This window comes from Bombina bombina, chromosome 2 (assembly GCF_027579735.1).
Source record: "Bombina bombina isolate aBomBom1 chromosome 2, aBomBom1.pri, whole genome shotgun sequence".
Classification (NCBI taxonomy): Eukaryota; Metazoa; Chordata; class Amphibia; order Anura; family Bombinatoridae; genus Bombina; species Bombina bombina.
Window position 1 is genome coordinate 1,307,488,267 of NC_069500.1, and position 26,618 is coordinate 1,307,514,884.

General features: G+C 37.0%; 1 protein-coding gene across 1 annotated transcript in view; it reads left to right on the top strand.

Moving 5' to 3' along the window:
* STK32B (serine/threonine kinase 32B) overlaps positions 1 to 26,618 on the top strand; it is a 459,768-nt gene that overhangs the window by 345,431 nt on the left and 87,719 nt on the right. Inside the window, exon 8 of the mRNA XM_053704147.1 lies at positions 18,739 to 18,864. Coding sequence (XP_053560122.1) covers positions 18,739 to 18,864 — 126 coding nt within the window. The remainder of the gene's footprint in view (positions 1 to 18,738; positions 18,865 to 26,618) is intronic.

Sequence of the window (26,618 nt, forward strand, 5' to 3'; positions counted from 1 at the left end):
AAATAAAGATAGCAAGAGAACGTAGAAAAATTGATAATAGGAGTAAATTAGAAGGTTGCATAAAATTTCATGCTCTATCTGAATCATGAAAGAAAAAAATTGGGCTCAGTGTCCCTTTAATGAGCAGCATACGCTGCTTAATAAATCGGTCCTATTGTCTCATGTAGCAATAAATTGTAATGTAAGCTGTTTTTGTCAGTTTCATATATTTTAGCAAAAGAGCATATGGATCTCAGTTTAAAGAACCATTACATATAGTTGAATCAACATATGCATGAACAAAAGAAAATACATTAGAACTTTGAATTTCAAATAAGCAGAAGACTTTTTTTCTGACAGATTTCCCTGCCCCTTGTATCATGTGACAGTCATCAACAAATCACAGACTCGTATACACTGTGAAATCTTGCACATGCTCTGTACGAGCTGGTGTTTTAGAAAGTTTACATATGAAAATACAATTTGATGGAAGTAAATTAGAATTGTATTTTTTCATAAATTTTTGTCTGAATCAAGAAAATGTAATTTTGACTAGTGTCTGTTTAGAATAAATTGCAATTGTATAAGCTTAACATAATGATAACCAAAGTGCCTTTCTCTTAACACTAACATTGGTAATATACATTAAAAATCATAGGGATATAGAAACAGATTTTTTATAGCAGATAAGAACCATAAGGCTATGCGCTCTACCAATATTTCCTTCTGAAGTGTAATTAATTCTTAGGATAACCTTATACATATCCCAGACAATGCCAGATTAAGGAACAAGTACATTAACCTTAAGGGATTTAAAAATAAATTGTAAATAGTAAACACAATTAAAATGTTTAATTGTGATAATCTTAGGAAAATTAATTGAATATAGTAACGCAACACTGATTTCATGTAGTGTTAAAAGATATCTTGTGATTAGTCACATGGGGCACCATTTATCAAGCTATGTAATCAGATTTGGGGCTGTTTTGGTGCAACTGAAAGTTAGGAAACACCGGTCTTAAATCCTCTGCTTCTTAATGTGTCAAGCCCAGAGGTATCAGGCAACCATTTGCACAAGAGCAAGGCTTCTCAGTTATCATGGATAAATCAGTTCAATTCCTGTAGCTCTCGCTCAACCAATTGCACAAGATCCGGGGCTTCTCAGTCATTGTGGATGAATGAGTTAAATTCCTGCAGCTCTTTCACAACCAATTGTGCAATAACAGGGATTCTCATTCATCTTGGAGGAATGAGTTAAAGAGACATGAAATCCAAAAATATTCTTTTATGATTCAGATAGATTATACAATTTTTAAAAAGTTTCCAATTTACTTCTATTATAAAATGTGCGTAGTTTTCATGTTATTCTTTGTTGAAGAGATATCTAGATAGGTAGGGGTAGATTTATGTATCTGCGAATGCAGCCGCCAGAAACATAAGTTAAGAAGCAGCGGTCTTAAGACTGCTGTTTCTTAACTCATCCGCCACCTCTGAGGATACGATCAGGATGATTGACACCCCCTGCTAGCAGCAAATCTGCAGGGGGCACATTGCACAAGGAATTCTTGTGCAATGATAAATGCTACAGCGGATCATGTCCACCCACATCTTAATAAATCGTCCCGTAGAGTGCACGTGTGGAGCACTATATAACAGGAAATAGTGCTTCCAGCTAGTATTTTTGCTAATGTATAACATTTTGCGAAACTGCTGCAGACACATGCACACTCCTTAACTTGCCTTCTTGCTTTTCAACAAAGAATAACAAGAAAACAAAAAACATTTTCTAATAGTAGTAAAATGGGAAGTTGTTTAAAATTGTATATTTTATCTGAATCATGAAAGATAAAATTTGTGTTTAATGTCTCTTTAACCTTTTAAGCCAAAACGAGATATATATATATGAATACAAATATTAGTCTCCGCACTAATAATGAAAGCTCTAAGCAAATGAACAAAGAAGATGCATTAATGAGCATAAAGAGAAAATTTAATGAAAAAAAAACATAAAAAGAAAAACAAAACGTCCTAATTGCAATCCATAAATGAACACAGATGCAACAAACATACACACATGCAAACTGGGCATCCCCAGTTATAAAGCAGCAAAAAAATAAAAAGAGTGGTGGAGGTCAGACTCTAGAGCAAAAAGTCAAAACCCTGGCTATATATGAAAACCATGGGCATAATAATGTTAGATGCAAGCAATGAAATGAATAAGCAAGATAAGGCAGTTCATGCACTTGTAGCGGTTCATGCAGAATATGACAATGTGGTTAGTGAGAAGATGAAAAGTTATGCCAAGCAATCAGGAATATGTAGCAATATATCTTCCAAAGTGTCAAATAAGACAGAGTTCATGCATACAATATTGCTAAGTTCATATGGATATTTCCAATTTCCTCAGTGTGTAATTTGAGAAAAGTGTTAAATGCTCCGGCACTCGAGGACCAAAGTCCGCCGGTGAATGGTCAACTGTGTAGGAGTAGTGCTCTATGAGCGATCTCATCCAATCCGTGTAGGGTCTCAAAATGCTAAGTACACACTGTCCATAGGAAGACATCCAACAGCGGCAAGATGATTGTGGCAATCCCCAGCGTGTATCAGGCTGTCAGCAGTACAAACCAGCATGCGAGCATCGAGCTCTATTGGCGTCTGACGTCACTTCCACAACAGCAGGCAACGTTTCTTGGTCCGCCCTTCAACTTGGCCTGTCATACTTCGAAAAACCACCTCCTTTTCAAGCGTACTCACTGTGTGTAGTAGTAACGCCCACATAGCGTCACCACGTCGGATATCAGGCAAAGATGGCAGAGACATAACAGACATGCGCAAACACACGCAAACACAAACAGCTGATATTGCGAACACAGGAATTTTACATGACTAGTAGTTATACATGAAACAAAGATATTTCATAAGTGAATTAAGCAAGCGAATAACGTATTAATGTAGGATATTCCACACGCATGTAAAAGCTAATATAGAGGTATCATACATAAATGCAGTATAAATAAAATGAAAAAATAAATATATTAAGGCACCATAAAGCAGAATGAAAAAACAAAAAGTTAAATGTCCATATATAGAAGACATAATTGAAAGGCCATTTACGACAATTCATTCTTCATTACAACTATTCATACTCTCAAAAAAAGAGGGGTCTCAATGAAACCACAGTCCCTAGACACATGTACCCCATGTAATTTCTCTATTTAAGCCATAGGGAGTCATAGAATCCATTTTTTGGATCCAAAGTGCTTCTTTTTTGAAAAGTAATTTTTGTCTATTCCCATCTCTCCTTAAAGGGCCCACCCCATCAACCACCTGAAATTTAAGTTGACTTTTATTGTGGCCTAAAAGTGTAAAATGATGGGCTACAGGGGCAGAAGGATCAAGTTTACCTATGGCTGTTTTATTTTGTTTAATCCTGTCTCTGATAGGCTTGGTGGTCTCGCCAACATAGGCTAGACCAAATGGACATTTAATTACATAGACCACAAAATTGGAGTCACAAGTAAACTGGCCTCTGATGGTCAAACGTTTACAAGATCTAGGATGTGTGATAGCATCACCTAGCTGTATTGAGTTACATTGTGCACAGTTGTTACATGGAAACATACCATTCACAGTAGTACTCACGGCTACTCTATTCTGCCCAGTTCCTATATCCGCCTTAACAAAAGTATCTCTCAAATTGTGATTCCTCTTGTAAGAAAATAAAGGAAAATCCTTAAAGGTGTTTGCTAGAATTTTATCCTCTGATAACAAAAAAAAATATTTTCTGAATATCCTTTTTAATGGTGGGATATGATATCCATATGGTACCACAAAGGGAATTCTATCATTCAATGTCCTCTTAATGGATTTTTTTCTGAATAAGACTAGCACGGGGAATTGAATCTACTTTTAATTTATGAGTTTGTAATAAATCAACTGGGTATCCCCTGCTTTCAAACCGACCAAACAAATCTTGAATCTGTTCATTCAGATGTGTCTCATTGTTAACAATTCGCTTGGCCCATAAAAGTTGACTGAAAGGAAGGCTCCTAATAGTTTGAGGGGGATGAAAACTTAGAGCCTTACTCTTAGTTTGCAAATAAAATGAATCTCCAAAGAGAAAATAGTTCCTTGTCAACACTGTTTCAAGTAAATCCATAATGAACATGCGTTCCCTGGGTGAGTAGAGAGCCATTCTATTTAATTGTTCACCAATACATTTCAGACCCTCTTGGTGTGGTATAGATGTATAAAGGGATTTAATATCCAGCGTTACAAGAATAGAATCCCTATTAAACTGCAAGTTTTCAATTTGTCGCAAGAAGTCTGAAGAGTCTTCTAAATGCGAAGGTACATTATCCAACAATGGCTGTAATAATTTATCAAGAAATATTGAAATTGGTTGAAAAATGGAATTAGTGCTGGTCACAATTGGCCTACCTGGAGGGTTATTAAGGCATTTATGTATTTTGGGTAAACAATAAATAACTGGTAAGGTATCTTTCTGAATTAAAAAGTCAGCTTGTTTCTTAGTAATGATACACTGATCTAAAGCCATATCAACTATAGACTGAATGTAAGACTGGAATTTAACAGTGGGGTTAAATGTCAATTTTGAATAATTGTCAATGACATCTAGCTGGTTCTGAACTTCTGTCATATATTGGTGTTTATCCATGATGACCAAGGCTCCGCCCTTATCGGCCGGTTTAATAACCAGATCTTTTCTGGATTTAAGACACTCAAGAGCCTTCCTCTCAGCCAAAGTCAAATTCGGGGTACCCATTTTTACTCCCTTATTCCTTAATTTTTCAAAGTCTTTTTTAACTAGTGTAATAAAATATTCCACCGTATTATTGGTTACCGGTGCATGAAGAATGAATTGTGGTAAATGGCCTTTCAATTATGTCTTCTATATATGGACATTTAACTTTTTGTTTTTTCATTCTGCTTTATAGTGCCTTAATATATTTATTTTTTCATTTTATTTATACTGCATTTATGTATGATACCTCTATATTAGCTTTTACATACGTGTAGAATATCCTACATTAATACGTTATTCGCTTGCTTAATTCACCTATGAAATATCTTTGTTTCATGTATAACTACTAGTCATGCAAAATTCCTGTGTTCGCAATATCAGCTGTTTGTGTTTGCGTGTGTTTGCGCATGTCTGTTATGTCTTTGCCATCTTTGCCTGATATCCGAAGTGGTGACGCTATGTGGGCGTTACTACTACACACAGTGAGTACGCTTGAAAAGGAGGTGGTTTTCCGATGTATGACAGGCCAAGTTGAAGGGCGGAGCCCGAAACGCGCGTTGCCTGCTGTTGTGGAAGTGACGTCAGACGCCAATAGAGCTCGATGCTTGCATGCTGGTTTGTACTGCTGACAGCCTGATACACGCTGGGGATTGCCACAATCATCTTGCCGCTGTTAAATGTCTTCCTATGGACAGTGTGTACTTAGCATGCTAAGACCCTACACAGATTGGGTGAGATCGCTCATAGAGCGCTACTCCTACACAGTTGACCATTCACCGGCGGACTTTGGTCCTCGAGTGCCGGAGCATTTAACACTTTTCTCAAATTACACACTGAGGAAATTGGAAATATCCATATGAACTTAGCAATATTGTATGCATGAACTCTGTCTTATTTGACACTTTGGAAGATATATTGCTACATATTCCTGATTGCTTGGCATAACTTTTCATCTTCTCAACTGTCAGCTCACTAACCACATTGTCATATTATGCATGAACCGCTACAAGTGCATGAACTGCCTTATCTTGCTTATTCATTTCATTGCTTGCATCTAACATTATTATGCCCATGGTTTTCATATATAGCCAGGGTTTTGACTTTTTGCTCTAGAGTCTGACCTCCACCACTCTTTTTATTTTTTTGCTGCTTTATAACTGAGGACGCCCAGTTTGCAAGTGTGTATGTTTGCATCTGTGTTCATTTATGGATTGCAATTAGGACGTTTTGTTTTTCTTTTTATGTTTTTTTTTCATTAAATTTTCTCTTTATGCTCATTAATGCATCTTCTTTGTTCATTTGCTTAGAGCTTTCATTATTAGTGCGGAGACTAATATTTGTATTCATACTATTTGTGGGTGTTTAGGTAGTAGTGCACCCTGGTCTTGAGCACTTATAACAGTTTGTAAATTCATAAAGTACATTAACATTTATATTAGTGCTCATCCTTTTATTGTATGTTGATATATATATATGTCATAAGCCAAATGACTTATATATTCGTCATGTTCCTGGGCTCCAGACATCTGCCTGCATGTGTAACCAGAGCATGATCGGTGCTCTGGCTCCATATGAAGGCAGATGCCAGATTCTTACAGACAGTGACACTGTGCTGCCCCCTCAAAATAACTCAACACACAGCCATTAATGTCTAAACCATTGGCAACAAAAGTGAGTACACCCCTAAGTGGAAATATCCAAATTGGGCCCAATTAGCCATTTTCCCTCCCTGGTGTCATGTGACTCGTTAGTGTTACTCAGGTGTGAATGGGGAGCAGGTGTGTTAAATTTGGTGTAATCGTTCTCACACTCTCACATACTGGTCACTGGAAGTTTAACATGGCACCTCATGGCAAATAAGAAGATTGCCAAGACCCTGAAACTGAGCTGCAGCACGGTGGGCAAGACCATACAGTGGTTTCACAGGACAGGTTCCACTCAGAACAGGCCTCGCTATGATCGACCAAAGAAGTTGAGTGCACATGCTCAGAGTCAAATACAGAGGTTGTCCTTGGGAAATAGACCATATGCTGCACACTGCATCAAATTGGTCTACATGGCTGTCATCCCAGAAGGAAGCCTCTTCTAAAGATGATGCACAAGAAAGCTCACAAACAGTTTGCTGAAGACAAGCAGACTAAGGACATGGATTACTTGAACCATGTCCTGTGGTCCGATGAGACCAAGATAAACATATTTGGTTCAGATGGTGTCAAGCGTGTGTGGTGACAACCAGGTGAGGAGTACAAAGACAAGTGTGTCTTGCCTACAGTCAAGCATGGTGGTGGGAGTGTCATTGTCTGGGCCTGCATGAGTGCTGCCAGCACTGGGGAGCTACAGTTCATTCAGGGAACCATGAATGCCAACATGTGCTGTGACATACTGAAGCAGAGCATGACCCCTTGCTTTGGAGACTGGGCCGCAGGGCAGTATTCCAACATGATAACGACTCTAAACACACCTCCAAGAAGACCACTGCCTTGCTAAAGAAGCTGATGTTAAAGTTGATGGACTGGCCAAGCATGCCTCCAGACCTAAACCCTTTGGAGCATCTGTGGGGCATCCTCAAATGGAAGGTGGGCGAGCGCAAGGTCTCTAACATCCACGAGCTCCGTGATATTGTCATAGAGGAGTGGAAGAGGACTCCAGTGGCAACCTGTGAAGCTCTGGTGAACTCCATGCCCAAGAGGGTTTAGGCAGTGCTGGAAAATAATGGTGGCCACACATAAATATTGACACTTTGGGCCCGATTTGGACATTTACACTTAGGGGTGTACTCACTTTTGTTGCCAACGGTTTAGACATTAATGGTTGTGTGTTGAGTTATTAAAAAAGGAAAGGCAATTTACACTGTTATACAGGCTGTACACTCACTACTTTACATTGTAGCAAAGTGTCATTTATTCAGTGTTGTCACATGAAAAGATATAATAAAATATTTACAAAAATGTGAGGGGTGTACTCACTTTTGTGAGATACTGTATACATATAGGTATAGATATATACTGTATTGCACCAAAATACCATCAGATATATGTAGAAAATGAAATATGTATTTATGAATAAAAAGTGCATATGCTGCTATGTGAAGAACATTAGAATGTGAAATATTCATATTTTCATGTCAGGTTAGCGCACTTGAGAATATGCAATCGGGTCTGCGCGCGACTAGGATGTTTTTTTCCATTTTTTTGCTCCATTGACTTGTATGGGGGAATACGTTATCGCACGACTAATATTCTAAGTTTGGCTTTTTACGCACATCCCAGCTGAAAACTGTTTACTTTCAACTTTTAATACGAGCGCTACCCGATGCCCAAAAAACTTACTTCTAGCAGAGTTAGTGCACAAGCTGGAGCGATAAATAAGTAATTTTTGTACAAATTTCAATCTAGAAAACATAACTTTAATAAACAAAATCACGTTTTTGGGTTGGGTTTTCAGTTGAAAAAATGTGGTTAAGCCTTTTTTTCTGAAGGCATTTGGGATTGTGGATGTGATCTTAAAACCCCTGGTTCCATGCCTACAATCTTATGTCCGAGACACAACGGACATCATCACTCAACTAAGTAACTGTGAGTGGCGGGAGGAATATATGTGGGTTACCCTAGATGTGGCAGCCCTTTATACCTCAATACCTTATGATTTAGGCTTGGTAGCGATTGAATATTATTTTGAAAAGACTAATTATATTGATCCAGTTCAGAGGGAGTTTATTAGAGATAGTATTGAGTTTATACTTAAAAATAATTTCTTCCTCTTTGAGGGGGATTTTTTCCTACAAACTATGGGGACAGCAATGGGGACGAAATTCGCCCCCAATTTTGCAAATCTCTATATGGGATCGTGGGAGGAGATTAATATCTTCTCCAACAATCCCTTTTCCAGGAATGTAATCAAGTGGTGTCGATTCATAGATGACATTTTGATCATCTGGCGAGGTCCAGAGGAAAAAATTGTAGATCTAATGTCATATGTGAATCGAAACCTGTTGAATCTCACTTTCACAGAGAGCCATAGTAAAGAAAGTATAACATTCCTGGATTTGAAATTGTCCCATAGGGAAAGTACTACCATTACCAGCCTTTATCAGAAAGAAACTGATACTAATGCCTACCTCCATGCCGCTAGTGCTCATCACCACAAGTGGATCCGAAATATCCCCTTCGGACAGTTTCAGAGGGTTAGACGAAATTGTACCGATATGGAAACATTTGACCAAGAATCTGAAACTTTGACGAAACGGTTTATCAGCAAAGGTTATGACCCAGAGCTGATTAAACAAGCGTATATAAGAGCTAAAAATCAAGATAGATCAGATTTACTGGTGGAAAAAGATAAGGCTGGTAACCAAAAGAAATGGAAACATAGAAGCAGCAGTAAAAATAACTCAAACAATATGAATGAGAAAATAGTGGAGAAAACAGAAAGAGATCAACCATTATTTACCACAAAATATAATCAAGTCTCCCATCAAATTGAAAAAACCCTCGAAAAACACTGGCCAGTCCTATTACAGGATCCAATTTTGAAAAATGTTTTAGATGAGAGACCACAAGTAATTTTTAAGAAAAACCTTAATCTAAAAAATATTCTAGCGCCAAGTAAACTGAGAGATAGTACCTCCCAACAGAACTGGTTGCAAAAGAGGACAAGGGTTTTTTTTGGATGTGGGAGGAAAGGATGTTTAAGCTGCAAACATCATGACCCTATATATAAAAACTTCACATCTCTAAGAGATGGTAAAACCTTTGAAATTCAAGACTCCATTAATTGCAAGAGCAAGTATGTTGTTTACCATCTCTCGTGCTTATGCAATAAGGTCTACATTGGTAGAACTAAGCGAAGCCTAAAAACAAGGTTTAGAGAACACCTATTCAATAACGACAATGGTATTTTAACTCATGGAGTCTCTGCTCATTTCTCCATATGTCATAAGGGAGATACCAGTGGTCTCAAGATCAAAGCCATAGAGACAGTTAAGAATGATATTAGATGGGGCAACAGATTAGTTGCCCTAAGACATAGGGAGACATATTGGATCAGAACCCTAGGGACATTAGAGCCTATGGGTATGAATAGGGATATAGATTTGGCAGCATTCTTAGTAGAAGATTAGAGCATCCCCCTCTTCTCTCTCTCTTCCCCACCCCTTTTTTCATGATTTAGAATTAAGGGTGTTTCAGTTTTATCTATCCCCCCATATTAAATTTAAGTAAATTTATTTAAATAAATGTATTTAAAATATGTGCACTGTGGGCATATTTAAAAAATATGTACACTTTCCATTTTTTGGAACATTTCATGCCTTTATTGGTTGTATACACCAGGTACATTTCTTTAATGTACAATGTTCTATTGCTATTATGAATATCTCTATCATTTTTATGATTTATAACATTTAATAATGTGTATGTGTATTTCTTGGGGATGTTTATATGTATTAATTTTCTCAATCTATGAATTACAATATACATATATTAATTATTGGTTTTATATTAATTTATACCCTATTTGAAGTAACGATATATTTAAAAGAGGATCCCTTATGATTTTAATGATTTTATGGTTTGTATTATGTCCATGAATTTTAAGTTGGTAAATACATAATAATTTAAGATTTTTAATAAAGTTTTTAAAATAACATAGAGTATTTTCAAATAATAAGGGTTCTTTTATGTCCTATTCCTTTTATATATCGTTAAAACATTTCAAGTCAGAATCCTGTTATTACTCCTTGGGACTTTTAACAGCATTTGCACGCTCCATATGGGATAGGAGGAGGGTGCATAACAGGAATCATGTGGCAAACACAGCTAATACAAAAATAGACGGTAGCTGACGCATGGTGGATAGCCTCTGATGAAGTAGGGAGTTTCCTATGAAATGCATAAGGCACGCCCACCGTCTACGTCGCACGCAGCTGTTCAGATCCACAAGCTGGCTTTTGATTTGGATCGAGCTGTTTTAGTGTGGCAGTTTTTCGCTTTCGCTGTTTATACTGGAGATCTTTTCACTGGGACACCTGGGACCTCTTGGCTTAGGAGACACTTTGATTTGCCACCATTTCAACGTGGATGACCTATCTACACTGAGAGAGAGGTACCCTCTTTTTTTGGACAGCAGTGACTTTATGTACTGTGAGCTCCGACGGTGTTTCAGGATATGCTTTAACATACCTCACGTGTTTGAGGTTTTCCAGTGTGAGTTTGAATTTTGTGTGCTACAACAAGTGTTTTTAACTACTACACTTAGAGGAGTCTGCGTGGTTCTTTTTTCTGTCTTTTGTCTAGCATTTGGGATTGTAGCCACTCGAAAAACAAGAAACAAAATTGGGCGAATTTGTTAAATGCACAGTGAATAAAGGTACTGATTGATTAGAATAGGGAGTGGCTCTTAACCCTTGGCTTTGATGAGGGGCAGATACAAATATCTTTGAATAATTCCCAAGTTGTAATGTTGTATGTTGTGGAGATTTTATGCCTACAATATATAAGTTGCACAAACAAGTTTATTTGACAGCATTTTCACATTTTAAACGAAAAAGAAACACAACATTTTTCTTCTGTTATTTAGACAGAGCATACACTTTTTAAAAGGTTTGTAGGTGGGAAGAATGCAGGTGCCAGTAGCACACAACATGGCAGCAAGCACTGTGCTCTTGCAAATTAATAACATTGTTAAAACTGCTGCCATATAGTGCGCCAGAAACGTGCATGCTCCTGAGCATTTTTAGCTGCTTATCAAGCTGCTTAAGCATATCAAGAGAGCGAAATAAACTTGATAATGGAAGGAAATTGAAAAAGTTGTTTTTGTTTTTTTTTAAAGATGTTATGCACTCTCTGAATTATAAAAGAAAAATGTTGGGTTCCAAGTCCCTATAAAATTATCAAAATTGCTTTGATATTCATTTTCTTTATTTTTCATTAGTTATTCCATTATTTATTTAACCCTTTGAGTGCTAAGTCATTTCCCACCTGGGTGCTAAGCTGGATTTAAGAATTTTTTTGTACTACTTCTAAATAAAAAAAAAATTACCTTTTTAATTTTTTTTCCAGATCCCCAAAACTTATACCATTGGAAAGGTTAGGTGATTACCTTTCCAACGGTATAGCTGCTTAGATGCCTGAGATACAAGCTCTAAGCAGCATGCCCCCTTTCACTTTATTGTGCATTGTACATTTTGAGGCCTACTTATCAAGCCGTCAACCGCAAATACGCTGGAATTCCGCAGCGTAATTGTGGAGAGCCTGATTCCCCTTATTTATCAAAGCCTACAGACCGGCAAAATTTGAAATCTGTGACGTAACATACAATCCGCAGGTCTCAGTCCTCCGACACTGATTGATGCTTACGTCATTACAGATGTTCCGAATGCAAATTCGGCACTATCTGACAACTTTTGCTAGTTAACAAATACCTACCAGGTACGCTCGCCACTATTCCGGCCCAGCGTACCTGCTTTTCAATCCGAATCAATGGGAGTCTGAAAGCAGCGAAAGCTTATGTTCGCTGCTGCCCGATATCCCATTAATTTCTATGGTAGAATAAAAGTCACATTTACACCTAACACCCTAACATGTACCCCAAGTCTAAACACCCCTAACCTGCTGCCCCAGACACCGCCGCCACCTACACAAAGGTATTAACCTCTATCCCGCCGCTCCCGGAGCCCACCGCAACTAAATAAATGTATTAACCCCTAAACCCCTGGCCTCCCACATCACTAGCACTTACTAAACCTATTAACCCCTTAACCGCCAGCCCCCCACATCGCCATAAACTAAATTAAACTATTAATCCCTAAACCTAACAACCCGCTAACTTTATATTAAATATTAACTCATCCCTATCTTATAATAAATTAAAACTTGCCTTTAGATTTAAATTAAACTTTATTAAACTAATAATTAACCTACCCTAACTGTTATACTAAAATTACATTAAACTATATTAAACTAATAATTAACTTACCCCAACTGTTATACTAAAATTACATTAAACTATATTAAACTATTAATTAATCTACCCTAACTGTTATACTAAAATTACATTAAACTACAAATTAAATTAAAAATATTATATATTTAAACACCTAACCCTACTCAAATAATTTAAATCTACAATTACAAATTACTAAGTTACAAAAATAACAAACACTAAGTTACAAAAAAAACACTGTTACACAAATTAAAAACTAAATTATCAAATATTTAAACTAATTACACCTAATCTAAGAGCCCTATGAAAATAAAAAGCCCCCCCAAAATAAAAAACCCTAACCTACAATAAACTACCAATGGCCCTTAAAAGGGCCTTTTGCGGGGCATTGCCCCAAAGAAATCAGCTCTTTTACCTGTAAATAAAAAATACAAATACCCCCCAACAGTAAAACCCACCACCTGCACAACCAACCCCCACAAATAAAAACCTAATCTAAAAAACCTAAGCTCCCCATTGCCCTGAAAAGGGCATTTGGATGGGCATTGCCCTTAAAAGGGCATTTAGCTCTATTGCTGCCTAAACCCTAATCTAAAACTAAAACCCACCCAATAAACCCTTAAAAAAAATAACATTAACCCCTGAAGATCCACATACAGTTTTAAAGAGCCGACATCCATCCTCAACAAAGCGTCAGAAGTCCTCATCGAAGCCAGCAAAAGTCTTCATCCAAGCCGCCAAAGTCTTCATCCAAGCCCGCAGAAGTCTTCACCCAGACGGCATCTTCTATCTTCATCCATCCGGCGCAGAGCGGCTCCATCTTCAAGACATCTGACGCGGAGCATCCTCTTCTTACGATGTCTTCTTCGGAATGAAGGTTCCTTTAAATGATGTCATCCAAGATGGTGTCCCTTAGATTCCAATTGGCTGAAAGAATTCTATCAGCCAATCGGAATTAAGGTTGAAAAATCCTATTGGATGTTGCAATCAGCCAATAGGATTGAGCTTTCATCCTATTGGCTGATCCAATCAGCCAATAGGATTGAACTTGCATTCTATTGGCTGATTAGAATAGCCAATAGAATGCAAGCTCAATCCTATTGGCTGATTGCAACAGCCAATAGCATTTTTTCAACCTTAATTCCGATTGGCTGATAGAATTCTATCAGCCAATCGGAATCTAAGGGACGCCTTTTTGGATGACGTCATTTAAAGGAACCTTCATTCCGAAGAAGACGTCGTAAGAAGAGGAAACTCCTCTTCGGATGTCTTGAAAATGGAGCCGCTCCGCGCCGGAGCGGCTTGGATGAAGACTTCATCCTCTTGGATGAAGACTTCAGCCGCTTGGATGAAGACTTCTGCCGGTTTCGATGAGGACTTCTCCCAGCTTCGTTGAGGATGGATGTCGGCTCTTCAAAACTGTAAGTGGATCTTCAGGGGTTAGTGTTAGGTTTTTTTAAGGGTTTTAGTTTTAGATTAGGGTTTGGGCAACAATAGAGCTAAATGTCCTTTTAAGGGCAATGCCCATCCAAATGCCCTTTTCAAGGCAATGGAGAGCTTAGGTTTTTTTAGTTAGGTTTTTATTTAGGGGGGTTGGTTGTGCGGGTGGTGGGTTTTACTGTTGGGGGGGTATTTGTATTTTTTATTTACAGGTAAAAGAGATGATTTCTTTGGGGCAATGCCCCACAAAAGGCCCTTTTAAGGGCCATTGGTAGTTTATTGTAGGTTAGGGTTTTTTTATTTTGGGGGGGCTTTTTTATTTTCATAGGGCTCTTCGATTATGTGTAATTAGTTTAAATATTTGATAATTTATTTTTTATTTTGTGTAACTTAGTGGGGGGGGGTTGTAATTTAGTGTTTGTTATTTTTTGTAACTTAGTTGTAGTTTTTTTGTAACTTTGTAATTTGTAATTGTAGATTTAAATTATTTGAGTAGGGTTGGGTGTTTAAATATATAATATATTTAATTTAATTTGTAGTTTATTGTAATTTTAGTATAACAGTTAGGGTAGATTAATTAATAGTTTAATATAGTTTAATGTAATTTAGTCTAACAGTTTGGGTAGGTTAATTATTAGTTTAATATAGTTTAATGTAATTTTAGGATAATAGTTAGGGTAGGTTAATTAATAGTTTAATATAGTTTAATTTAATTCTAAAGGTAAGTTTAAAATTATTATAAGATAGGGATGAGTTAATATTTAATATAAAGTTAGAGGGTTGTTAGGTTTAGAGGTTAATAGTTTAATGTGGGGGGCTGGCAGTTTAGGGATTAACATGTTTAGTAAGTGATAGTGATGTGGGAGGCCAGAGGTTTAGGGGTTAATAACTTTATTAGAGTTGCGGTGGGCTCCGGGAGCGGAGGGATAGAGGTTAATACATTTAGTTGCGGCCGTGTCGGGAGCGGCAGAATAGGGGTTAATAAGTTTATTAGAGTTGTAGTGGGCTCAGGGAACAGCGGGATAGGGGTTAATAACTTTATTTAGTTGCAGCGGGTTCCGGGAGCGGCGGGATAGGGGTTTAACAGTTTAGTATATTGGCAGTGTTTAGTGACAGTATACAAATAAAGCTGTGAAAAAGCTGAAGAGCAGCGAGATCGATGACTGTCAGTTAACAACAGTCCGCTGCTCATCGCCCCGTACTTGGTGCGCGGCTTTTTGACAGCTTTTTATATAAATATGGAGAGTGTTTTCAGGTCCGTGGCCTTGATGTTAGGTGATGTCAGGCGAGCGTATTGGTGCCGTCGGATGCAAGTAAGTTGACGGCTTGATAAGTAGGCCTCTTTAAATAAAGTTGGTGATGTCATCATGTCATTGCGCGTGATGTCCTCACGTCATTGCTTGTGACGTCACCACGTGAAATGGGAAGCCCCAGCGATGCCTGTCACTATACAGGCCCGATCGCTGGGTGGGAGTTCATGGGAGCCCCCAGATTGCCCTCAAGGTGGGTGAGTGCTAGCGACGGCTCTGAGCCGTCGTCAGCACCTGACTGGGACAATTTGCGATGGCTCAGAGTCATCGTTAGCACTCAAGGGGTTAAGAGAGAAATTAGTCATGTGGTCTTTAAAGCTCTACATGTTTATACTATCAGTAACCTAGTGGGTACATTAAACCAGTTGCCTGCCTAACCTATATTAATCTAGACAAGCCATACAATTACAATATAGACGTGCACAGGCAAAAAAAATAGTTTTGTCTGAAATTTAAATTTCAGATTTTTTCAAACGTTCGGTTAAGCAGAAAATTTCTCCACGCAGCTACGGGCATTCAGTTTGGACGATTCAAATCAGCCAATAGGAATTAGAGCTGCTTAAATCCTATTTGCTGATTTGAACAGCCAATAGGATTTTAGCAGCTCTAATTCCTATTGGCTGATTTAAAATTTTCATCCAATAGGAATGCAATGGTACACCCAGTATAAAAGGGGTACATTGCGTTGAATCCTCAGTGTGCAGTGGACGATCGCATGAAGAGGACCTCCACGTCGGATTGATGGACCTTCGCATCGACCGCTCTGCCTCCGCAGGATGAAGAAGTTGCCAGTCCCTTGATGGATAAAGATCTGCCTGGATGAAGATGGAGCCGCTGGGATGAAGATTATTCAAGCCGGACTTCAGCAACTGTGAGTACCTAAAGAGGGGTTAGTGTTTGGTTTTTTTAAGGTTTTTTTGGGAGTGTTTTTTTTTAGATTAGGGCTAATGGGCAATTCTAAAAGAGCTGAATGCCCTTTTAAGGGCAGTAAAAGATAAGGGCAGTGCCCATACAAATGCCCTTTTCAGGGCAATAGGTAGATTAGGTTTTTTTAGTTAGCTTAATTTTATTTTGTGGGTTTGGGGGGATGGGGGTTTGTAATGTTAGGAAGTGTTTTTTTAATTTTGTAGAAAAAGAGCTGATTTCTTTAGGGCAACGCCCTACAAAATGCCATTTTAAGGGCTATTGGTAGTTTATGATAGATTAGGATTTTTTATTTTGGGGTGGGTTTTTTTTTTAAATGGGATATTAGAATAGGAATAATTTTTATTCTTTTGTTTAATTAGTTTGTTATTTTGCGTAATGTTTTTTTTTTCTTTTTTTAGAATAGCCATTTTTTTATTTTTAATGGGCAGCAAAAGAGCTGAATGCCCTTTTAAGCGCAATGCCCATACAAATGCCCTTTTCAGGGCAATGGGTAGATTAGGTTTAACTTTATTTTTATTTTGTGGTTTTGGGGGATGGGGCTTTGTATACTATTAGGGGGTGTTTGTTTTTCTTTTTTAGCAAAATAGCTGATTTCTTTAGGGCAATGCCCTTCAAAAGGCCATTTATTATAGATTAGGGTTTTTTATTTTGGGGTGGGGTTTTTTTTTTTTAAACAGTTTATTAGAATAGGAATAATTTTTATTGTGTTGGATAATTTAATTTGTTATTTTTTGTAATGGTAGTTTTTTTTTTTTTTGAATTTTAGTGTTTTTTATTTTTTGTATTGGTAGGTTTTTTTATTTTTGTAATGTTAGGTTTTAGTGTAAGGCAGGTTAGGTGTTTTTCACAGGTAAGTTTGTATTTATTTTAACTACATAGTTATTAAATAGTTAATAACTATTTACTAACTAGTCTACCTAGTTACAATAAATACAAACTTACCTGTGAAATAAAAACCTAAGCTAGCTACACTATAACTATTAGTTATATTGTAGCTAGCTTAGGTTTTATTTTTATTTCACAGGTAAATTTGTTTTTAGTTTTAAATAGGTATTATTTAGTTATTAATTGTAACTTTAATTTAGGTCTATTTTAATTATGGTAAAGTTAGGGGGTGTTAGGTTTAGGGTTAATATAGTATAATATAGGTTGTTGCGTTGTGGGAGGCTGGCGGTTTAGGGGTTAATAGGTTTATTTAGTGGTAGTGATGTGGGAGGCCAGAGGTTTTGGGATTAATAACTTTATTATAGTGGCGGCGATATCGGGAGCGGCAGATTAGGGGTCAACAGATTTATTTCGGTGGCAGCGATGTCTGGGCGGAAGATTAGGGGTTAATAAGTTTAATTAGGTGTCAGCGATGTCAGAGGCAGCAGATCCGGAGTGTTTAGATGTGAGGTTTATGTTAGGGTGTAATGTTTAAGCGTAACTTTCTTTTCCCCAGAGGCATCAATGGGGCTGCGTTATGGAGCTTTTCATTCCGCGATCGCAGGTGTTAGATTTTTTTCTAGCACGCTCTCCCCATTGATGTCTATGGGGAAAGTGTGCACAAGCACGTCAAAACAGCGATTGTATTTTGTGCGGTATGGAGCTCAACCATATCGCACGCACAAGGCAGCTTTTTCAAAACTCGTAATGGCAGCGCTATGGGTGGTGAAATAGCGCAACTTTTGTTGCGTTTGCTTCGCACCCTCTATAGCGCAAAACTTGCAATCTAGGTGATAGACAATTAATATTAACAGAAATCTAACATTATATGATTTAAACAATTAAAATAACCTATCTTACAACTTCTGTATATCTAAAATCCAAAATGTAGTGCCAGACTAGCTGTCCCTAACATCAGTCATTAATACTACAGCAGGACTGGACAGAGAATGATGGACAAATGAATGGTAAGACCCCTGTACATCATTACAAAGGAGCTTATTAACCAAACAATATAACTCCTTTCCCCCATCTTGATTTTTTTCTGGAGCCAAATGGCATAAACGAATGAACAAATCAATTTCGTCAAGCAATTATTCATGTTTTATCCATTTTGTCCAATAATGCATTCAGCTGTTCGTATGTCAAACGACTCGACGAATCAGCCGAAGCCTGAATGCACATCTCTATTATACTATAAACACAGCAGCTATTGACAGAAATTCAATTCACATTTTAAAAGATTGCAAAATAACCTTGAAATATTATATTCTTTAAATTGCACATTTTTCATGCTAATACAAAGCAGCACTGGCACTCATAATTTTGTCATTTTGTTTTCTTATTTTGTAGTGATTAAAAATGTTGGCTATACAATGTTACATTCACAACTCTAATACATTTGTTAAACTGAATCATGTCAAGATAAAATACTGTGTTGTTTAATTGTAGCTTCTCACTAAGGATCCAGTTTGCCGTTATTCAAGCCTGTCAGACATTCAAGCCTCCCCTTACCTTACTGATATGAATTGGGATGCAGTTTTGGAAAAGACACTCACCCCCAACTTTGTTCCAAATGTGAGTACTAAATATTTTTTAGTAATAGTTTCTTTCCTTTTTTATTAACCTTTAACAATAGATCCTAAAAATGCTGGTAACCCTCTGTCGTGCTGGTAGTGTCACACTGAGGATTTACAGCTCCCCAGTTCACTGCCCCAGGGAATCTGCTTCATGAGAATCTGAATCACAATACAGAAGATTGCGCTTCCATGTTTGTATCTGTATCAGAAAAAGACTTCATAAGAACCCACCTGTAGTGTTATACTCACAAGTGATGCTGCACTCTGTCGTGCTGGTAAAGACACCCTGAGGATTCACAGTGCCTGAGTTCACTGCTCCAAGGAATCAGGATACAAAAAGATCATTCCCACTTGCAGCTCTCCCATCTTGAGACTCAAAAAATATAAAAAAAATGACAAGCAAACAAATGCCTAGACAAAGATAGCTTCCAATATAGGGCTAGATTACAAATGGAGTGCTAATTTATCATGCGCCCGTTCATTTTATAAATGTGCCCCAATAATACAGTGAAGTGTATTTTATTAAAAAATAAAAATTGTAGATTTTCTAATCTTTTCATAAAATAACTGCACTATGTATTTTGGGGGTAAAGCTGGTGGGAGTGGGGTGTTACAAAAAAAAAACGCCACTGAAAAGTGCCTTTACATAGCGGTCTATGGGAACTGTGTGTTCCCAGTAAATATATATGTATATGCTTATAAAGATATATATTTATGTGTATATACACATATTAACACAAATATATATGTATATAATTACTGTGCTTAGGTTCTGTGCCGTCTCTGACGGCATCAGAACGAGGCTCCCATTGAAATGCTTCCCAGCAATGCGAACGCAAGCTCACGTTCGCATTGCTCTCAACTTGTAATACCAGCGCACATTATTATTAGTATTAATATTCTTTATTTATAAAGTGTCAACAGATTCCACAGCGCTGTCCATGGGTACAAAGATAAAAGTGCAGTACAATACAACCTAAAAGACACCGTACAAAGTTTAACAAACAAATACAGGGGGAATTGAGAGCCCTGTTCCTGTGGGAACTTAGTTACAATCAAGATGGGTAGGAGGGTGAGGAGGTGGGGACTGCAAAGGCAGGAATGATGTTAGTGTGAAGTTTGATGAGGGCAGCTATTAGGCAAGTGGAATTCATTTGTTACTGATTTGCAGATATAGTGGAAGCACATTAGCGTAATCTGGCCCATAATATGATAAAAAAAAACATTTTTAATATAAAATAACTTAAAAACATTTACACCAAATGATGCAAAATGTTTCGCAGCTCCTGCAAGTTGGAATGATCTTTTTGTATATAATACATCATAAGAACAAGCATCTAATCAGATATATAATAAAACTGTTTCCAGCAGGGTAATAGAACTGTGTGAAGCTTACAAAAAAATTACTGCACTGCTGAATTTTAAATTATATTCTGCAAAGCTGATATGAGCTATAAAGATTCCCTTGTATACTACAAAAGTGACAATAATACCTGGAAACAAATGCACTATCAAATATGATTATTTTTTATCATTTTTAAATGTTATGTCTAAAATACGTATTAGTGTTTGTGAGATCTAACTTATATGAGTCACAGAACATACAGGGCTAGATTACAAGTGGAGTGCTATTTAGCGCTACTGTTCGAGCGTAAGCTTCACTAGAAGTAATCTTTTTCCGCCCACCATAGTGCACGTATTACAAGTTAAAAGTAAAACATTTGCATGCAAGCAAAACCCGACACGCGGTAACTTAAGGACTTGACTGTGCTACCTTATTCTCCACATAGACATCAAGGGCGCGATCCGATATCGATCGCAGTTTGCGGCGCAAGCGAGGGAACCGGCGTCGCCCGCAGTTTCAGCTCGCAACTCGAGCCATCCCATATAGGTCGCCGTCAGATGCTAACGTGCCGTAAGTCTGACAAACCAGCGATGTCCAGAAATCTGCGTAAGTACAAATTTCTGGCGTCGCCAGTGACTTGCGCCACGTTAGAATCTGCCGGCGCCTATAAAACCTGACTAAAGTTTAAAACACCCGCACTGTCTAACACGCCTCCCTAACATAGCCCGCACTGTCTAACACGCCTCCCTAACATAGCCCGCACTGTCTAACACGCCTCCCTAACATAGCCCGCACTGTCTAACCCTCTATCCGCTATCCCCCCTCACTAGCCTAACAATAAAAATGCTATTAACCCCTAAACCGCCGCTCCTGTACCCCGCCGCAACCTAATAAAGTTATTAACCCCTAAACCGCCGCTCCCGTACCCCGCCGCCAGCTATATTATATCTATAACCCCCTAAAGTGAGCCCCTAACACCGCCGCCATCTATATTAAAATTATTAACCCCTAATGTAAGCCCCTTACACCGCCGCCATCTCTATTAAAATGATTAACCCCTAATTTAATCTACCTACCCCGCCGCCAGCTATATTATCTATATTAACCCTAAGTATATTATAGTTAATATAGTTATTACATTATATATATTAACTATATTAACCCTAATTATATTAGGGTTAATATAGTTAATATAGTTACTATAGTATTTATATTAACTATATTAACTCTAACCCTAACACCCCTAACTAAATTTATATTAAATTAATCTAATTAATTTATAAACTAAAATATTCCTATTTAAATCTAAATACTTACCTATAAAATAAACCCTAAGATAGCTACAATATAATTAATAATTACATTATAGCTATGTTAGGGTTAATATTTATTTTACAGGTAAATAGTTAATTATTTTAACTAGGTATAATAGATATTAAATAGTTATTAACTATTTAATATCTACCTAGTTAAAATAATTACCCAATTACCTGTAAAACAAATCCTAACCTAAGTTACAAATACACCTACACTATCAATAAATTTAATAAACTACAAACATCTATCTAAAAATACAATTAAATTAACTAAACTAAATTACAAAAACAAACAAACACTAAATTACAAAAAATAAAAAAAAGATTACAAGATTTTTAAGCTAATTACACCTATTCTAAGCCCCCTAATAAAATAATAAACCCCCAAAATAACAAAAATTCCCTGCCCTATTCTAAATTCAACAAATTTCAAAGCTCTTTACCTTACCAGCCCTTAAAAGGGCCTTTTGTGGGGCATGCCCCAAAGAATTCAGCTCTTTTGCATTCAACAAATACAATCCCCCCCCCCCATTACAACCCACCACCCACATACCCCTATTCTAAACCCACCCAAACCCCCCTTAAAAAATCCTAACACTACCCCCCTGAAGATCTCCCTACCTTGTCTTCACCACACCGGGCCGAACTCCTGATCCGATCCGGGCGATGTCGTCCTCCAAGCGGCAAAGAAGAAATCTTCCTCCGGCGATGTCATCCTCCAAGCGGCAAAGAAGAATTCTTCCTCCGGCGACGTCTTCCTCCAAGCGGCAGCAAAGTCTTCATTCTTCCGGCGGCATCTTCAATCTTCTTTCTTCGCTCCGCCGCCGCGGAGCATCCATCCCGGCCGACTGCTAAACTTGGAATGAGGTACCTTTAAATGACGTCATCCAAGATGGCGTCCGCCGAATTCCGATTGGCTGATAGGATTCTATCAGCCAATCGGAATTAAGTTAAAAAAATCTGATTGGCTGATTGAATCAGCCAATCAGATTCAAGTTCAATCCGATTGGCTGATCCAATCAGCCAATCAGATTGAGCTCGCATTCTATTGGCTGATCGGAACAGCCAATAGAATGCGAGCTCAATCTGATTGGCTGATTGGATCAGCCAATCGGATTGAACTTGAATCTGATTGGCTGATTCAATCAGCCAATCAGATTTTTTTAACTTAATTCCGATTGGCTGATAGAATCCTATCAGCCAATCGGAATTCGGCGGACGCCATCTTGGATGACGTCATTTAAAGGTACCTCATTCCAAGTTTAGCAGTCGGCCGGGATGGATGCTCCGCGGCGGCGGAGCGAAGAAAGAAGATTGAAGATGCCGCCGGAAGAATGAAGACTTTGCTGCCGCTTGGAGGAAGACGTCGCCGGAGGAAGAATTCTTCTTTGCCGCTTGGAGGATGACATCGCCGGAGGAAGATTTCTTCTTTGCCGCTTGGAGGACGACATCGCCCGGATCGGATCAGGAGTTCGGCCCGGTGTGGTGAAGACAAGGTAGGGAGATCTTCAGGGGGGTAGTGTTAGGATTTTTTAAGGGGGGTTTGGGTGGGTTTAGAATAGGGGTATGTGGGTGGTGGGTTGTAATGGGGGGGGGATTGTATTTGTTGAATGCAAAAGAGCTGAATTCTTGCATGCCCCACAAAAGGCCCTTTTAAGGGCTGGTAAGGTAAAGAGCTTTGAAATTTGTTGAATTTAGAATAGGGCAGGGAATTTTTGTTATTTTGGGGGTTTATTATTTTATTAGGGGGCTTAGAATAGGTGTAATTAGCTTAAAAATCTTGTAATCTTTTTTTTATTTTTTGTAATTTAGTGTTTGGTTTTTTTTGTAATTTAGTTTAGTTAATTTAATTGTATTTTTAGATAGATGTTTGTAGTTTATTAAATTTATTGATAGTGTAGGTGTATTTGTAACTTAGGTTAGGATTTATTTTACAGGTAATTGGGTAATTATTTTAACTAGGTAGATATTAAATAGTTAATAACTATTTAATATCTATTATACCTAGTTAAAATAATTAACTATTTACCTGTAAAATAAATATTAACCCTAACATAGCTATAATGTAATTATTAATTATATTGTAGCTATCTTAGGGTTTATTTTATAGGTAAGTATTTAGATTTAAATAGGAATATTTTAGTTTATAAATTAATTAGATTAATTTAATATAAATTTAGTTAGGGGTGTTAGGGTTAGATAGAGTTAATATAGTTAATATAAATACTATAGTAACTATATTAACCCTAATATAATTAGGGTTAATATAGTTAATATATATAATGTAATAACTATATTAACTATAATATACTTAGGGTTAATATAGATAACATAGCTGGCGGCGGGGTAGGTAGATTAAATTAGGGGTTAATCATTTTTATATAGGTGGCGGCGGTGTAAGGGGTCAGATTACGGGATAGATAAGGTAGATGGCGGCGGTTTTAGAGGCTCACAGTAGGGGGTTAGTTTATGTAGATGGCGGCGGGGTCCGGGAGCGGCGTTTTAGGGGGTAATAACTTTATTAGGGATTTCGGGGGGGGGGGGATCGCGGTTGACAGGGAGATAGACATTGCGCATGCGTTAGGTGTTAGGTTTATTTTAGCAGATCGCGGTTGACAGGGAGATAGACATTGCGCATGCGTTAGGTGTTAGGTTTATTTTAGCAGCTAGTTTAGGGAGTTACGGGGCTCTAATAGTCAGCGTAAGGCTTCTTACGGCTGCTTTTTGTGGCGAGGTGAAAATGGAGTAAGTTTTCTCCATTTTCGCCACGTAAGTCCTTACGCTGCATATTGGATACCAAACTGCGCGGGTTTGGTATACCTGCCTATGGCCCAAAAAACTGCGGGCGACGGCAGAAATATACGCGCGTAACTTCTAGCTTACGCCGTATATAGGATACCAAATCCGCGCAATTATTGGCGTCGCCGGCTTTTGCGGGCGACGATTTTTATCGGATCGACCCCCAAAAGAGAGCACAGAAGAAAAAAAACTTAAAACACCTATTGATCATGCGCTAACCCGATATGAGTTATTAATATTTCACATTCCAATGTTCTTCACATACAGGATAATGTACTTTTTATTGTAAATACAAATTTCTATATTTATCTGTATATACCTCTACCTATGTGTGTATATATATATATATATATATATATATATTCATTCAGATAAATATATAGGTATATATATTTATTTTACATTAATATTATCAGATATACAGTATATATAGAAATATATTTAAAGGAATAGTCAACATCAAAAATGTTATTGTTTAAAAAGATAGATAATCCCTTTATTTACCATTCCACAGTTTTGCGTAACCAACATTGTTATATAAATATACTTTTTACATCTATGGTTTCCTTGTATCTAAACTTCTGCAGACAACCTCCTTATCTCAGATCTTTTGACAGACTTGCTGACACTTAAATAACTCCACTGGAGGGAGCACAATTTATTTGAAATTAGCATATGAGTCTACCTAGATTAGGCTTTAACAAAAGTTTTAGCACTTTCGATCTAACGTGGTCGAGTTAGTGCACATGAAAACGTAATAATCTTAAGGCGTATTATTGAAATATTAAAATGTAATAATTATTATTTATATTTAATATTTCAATAACGCACCTTAAGATTTCAAAGTTTTCATGTGTGCTAACCCGACCACGTTAGATCTAAAGTGCGAAACCCGAAGCATGTTACGAATACGAAATTTTACAGTCATATGTTCGTCACATAGAAAAAATGTAATTTGTATTTTATATCTATATAAATATATATATATATATATATATATATATATATAGTCCCAGAAGAGGATATGCACACCTATCCAATTATTCAATCATCCAATTAAGTATCACATCAAAAAAGTTACATATAACATCTGCATTCAGGACAGCACTCACTGGGGTTTTTAAATAAAACATAGCTTTTATTATTCCATGTAATTTATAATTAAATGGAATAATAAAAGCTACGTTTTATTTGAAAACCCAGTGTGTTTTGTCCTGAATGCAGATGTTTTATATATATATATATATGTATATATATATATATATATATATATATATATATATATATATATATATATATATATATATGTATAAATATGATAAAGTTTAAGTAAAATATATATCTATAGAAATAGATATACAGGTATAGGTATATACAGATATATAAAAATATTTATTTAGAATAAAAATTACATTATCCTGTATGTGAAGAACATTGTAATGTTAAATATGTACAGTAAATATATAGTAAAATACATAAATACATATGTACACAGATATATACATATATTTACACATGCATACACATATTTATGTACATATACAATATAGCCCTTTGCTGTCAAACACCTTGTCATATACCTTCGAGTCCTTGTTTTTACTATAAATAATATATCATTTTTATCAGATAGTGTTTATATGGGTGTAACTGTAATTTTCTATGTATTTATGTTGTGTTTAGTGCAACTTCTTTTATTTCACTATCCTTTATGTGAGGTTTTCAGTCGCACTAACCCGACAAGTGTAAAATGCAATTGCGCTCTCGCGAATGCGTTTACTTTTAATCTGTAATACAAGCGCTCTTTCCACACAATCGCTCATGCTCAACATTTATCACGCCACTTGTAATCTAGCCCACAATGTCCTCGAATAAACAGAAAAAAGTAACAATGATTTTATTCATGAAATTTGTCTCATTTTATTACACTCATTATTTTCCTCATTTTCCATTTGACATTTTTCACTTTGTCTCATTTAAATAGCCTACAGAACCTGAATACTTAAATTTGCTCTAGCCTATAAAACTCAATCAAAATTGTCTGCTGAGGTTTGCCAATATACCTTATGCAAGCAGATTTTTGTTTCTTTCTCCTGTGTTATAATTACTGCCAATGAAAAGTCATGTTTACCAAGACGAGATCCACATTATGGTCATGCATGTTTAATATAGTACAACGTCTGATGCATATTAAATGAGGATATATTTTGGCCGTATTCGTTGGCTGCCTCCAAATTTTTGATAACTATAAACCCTCTGTAGTCTCTAGTTTTACAGATAATAAGATGTCAGAAT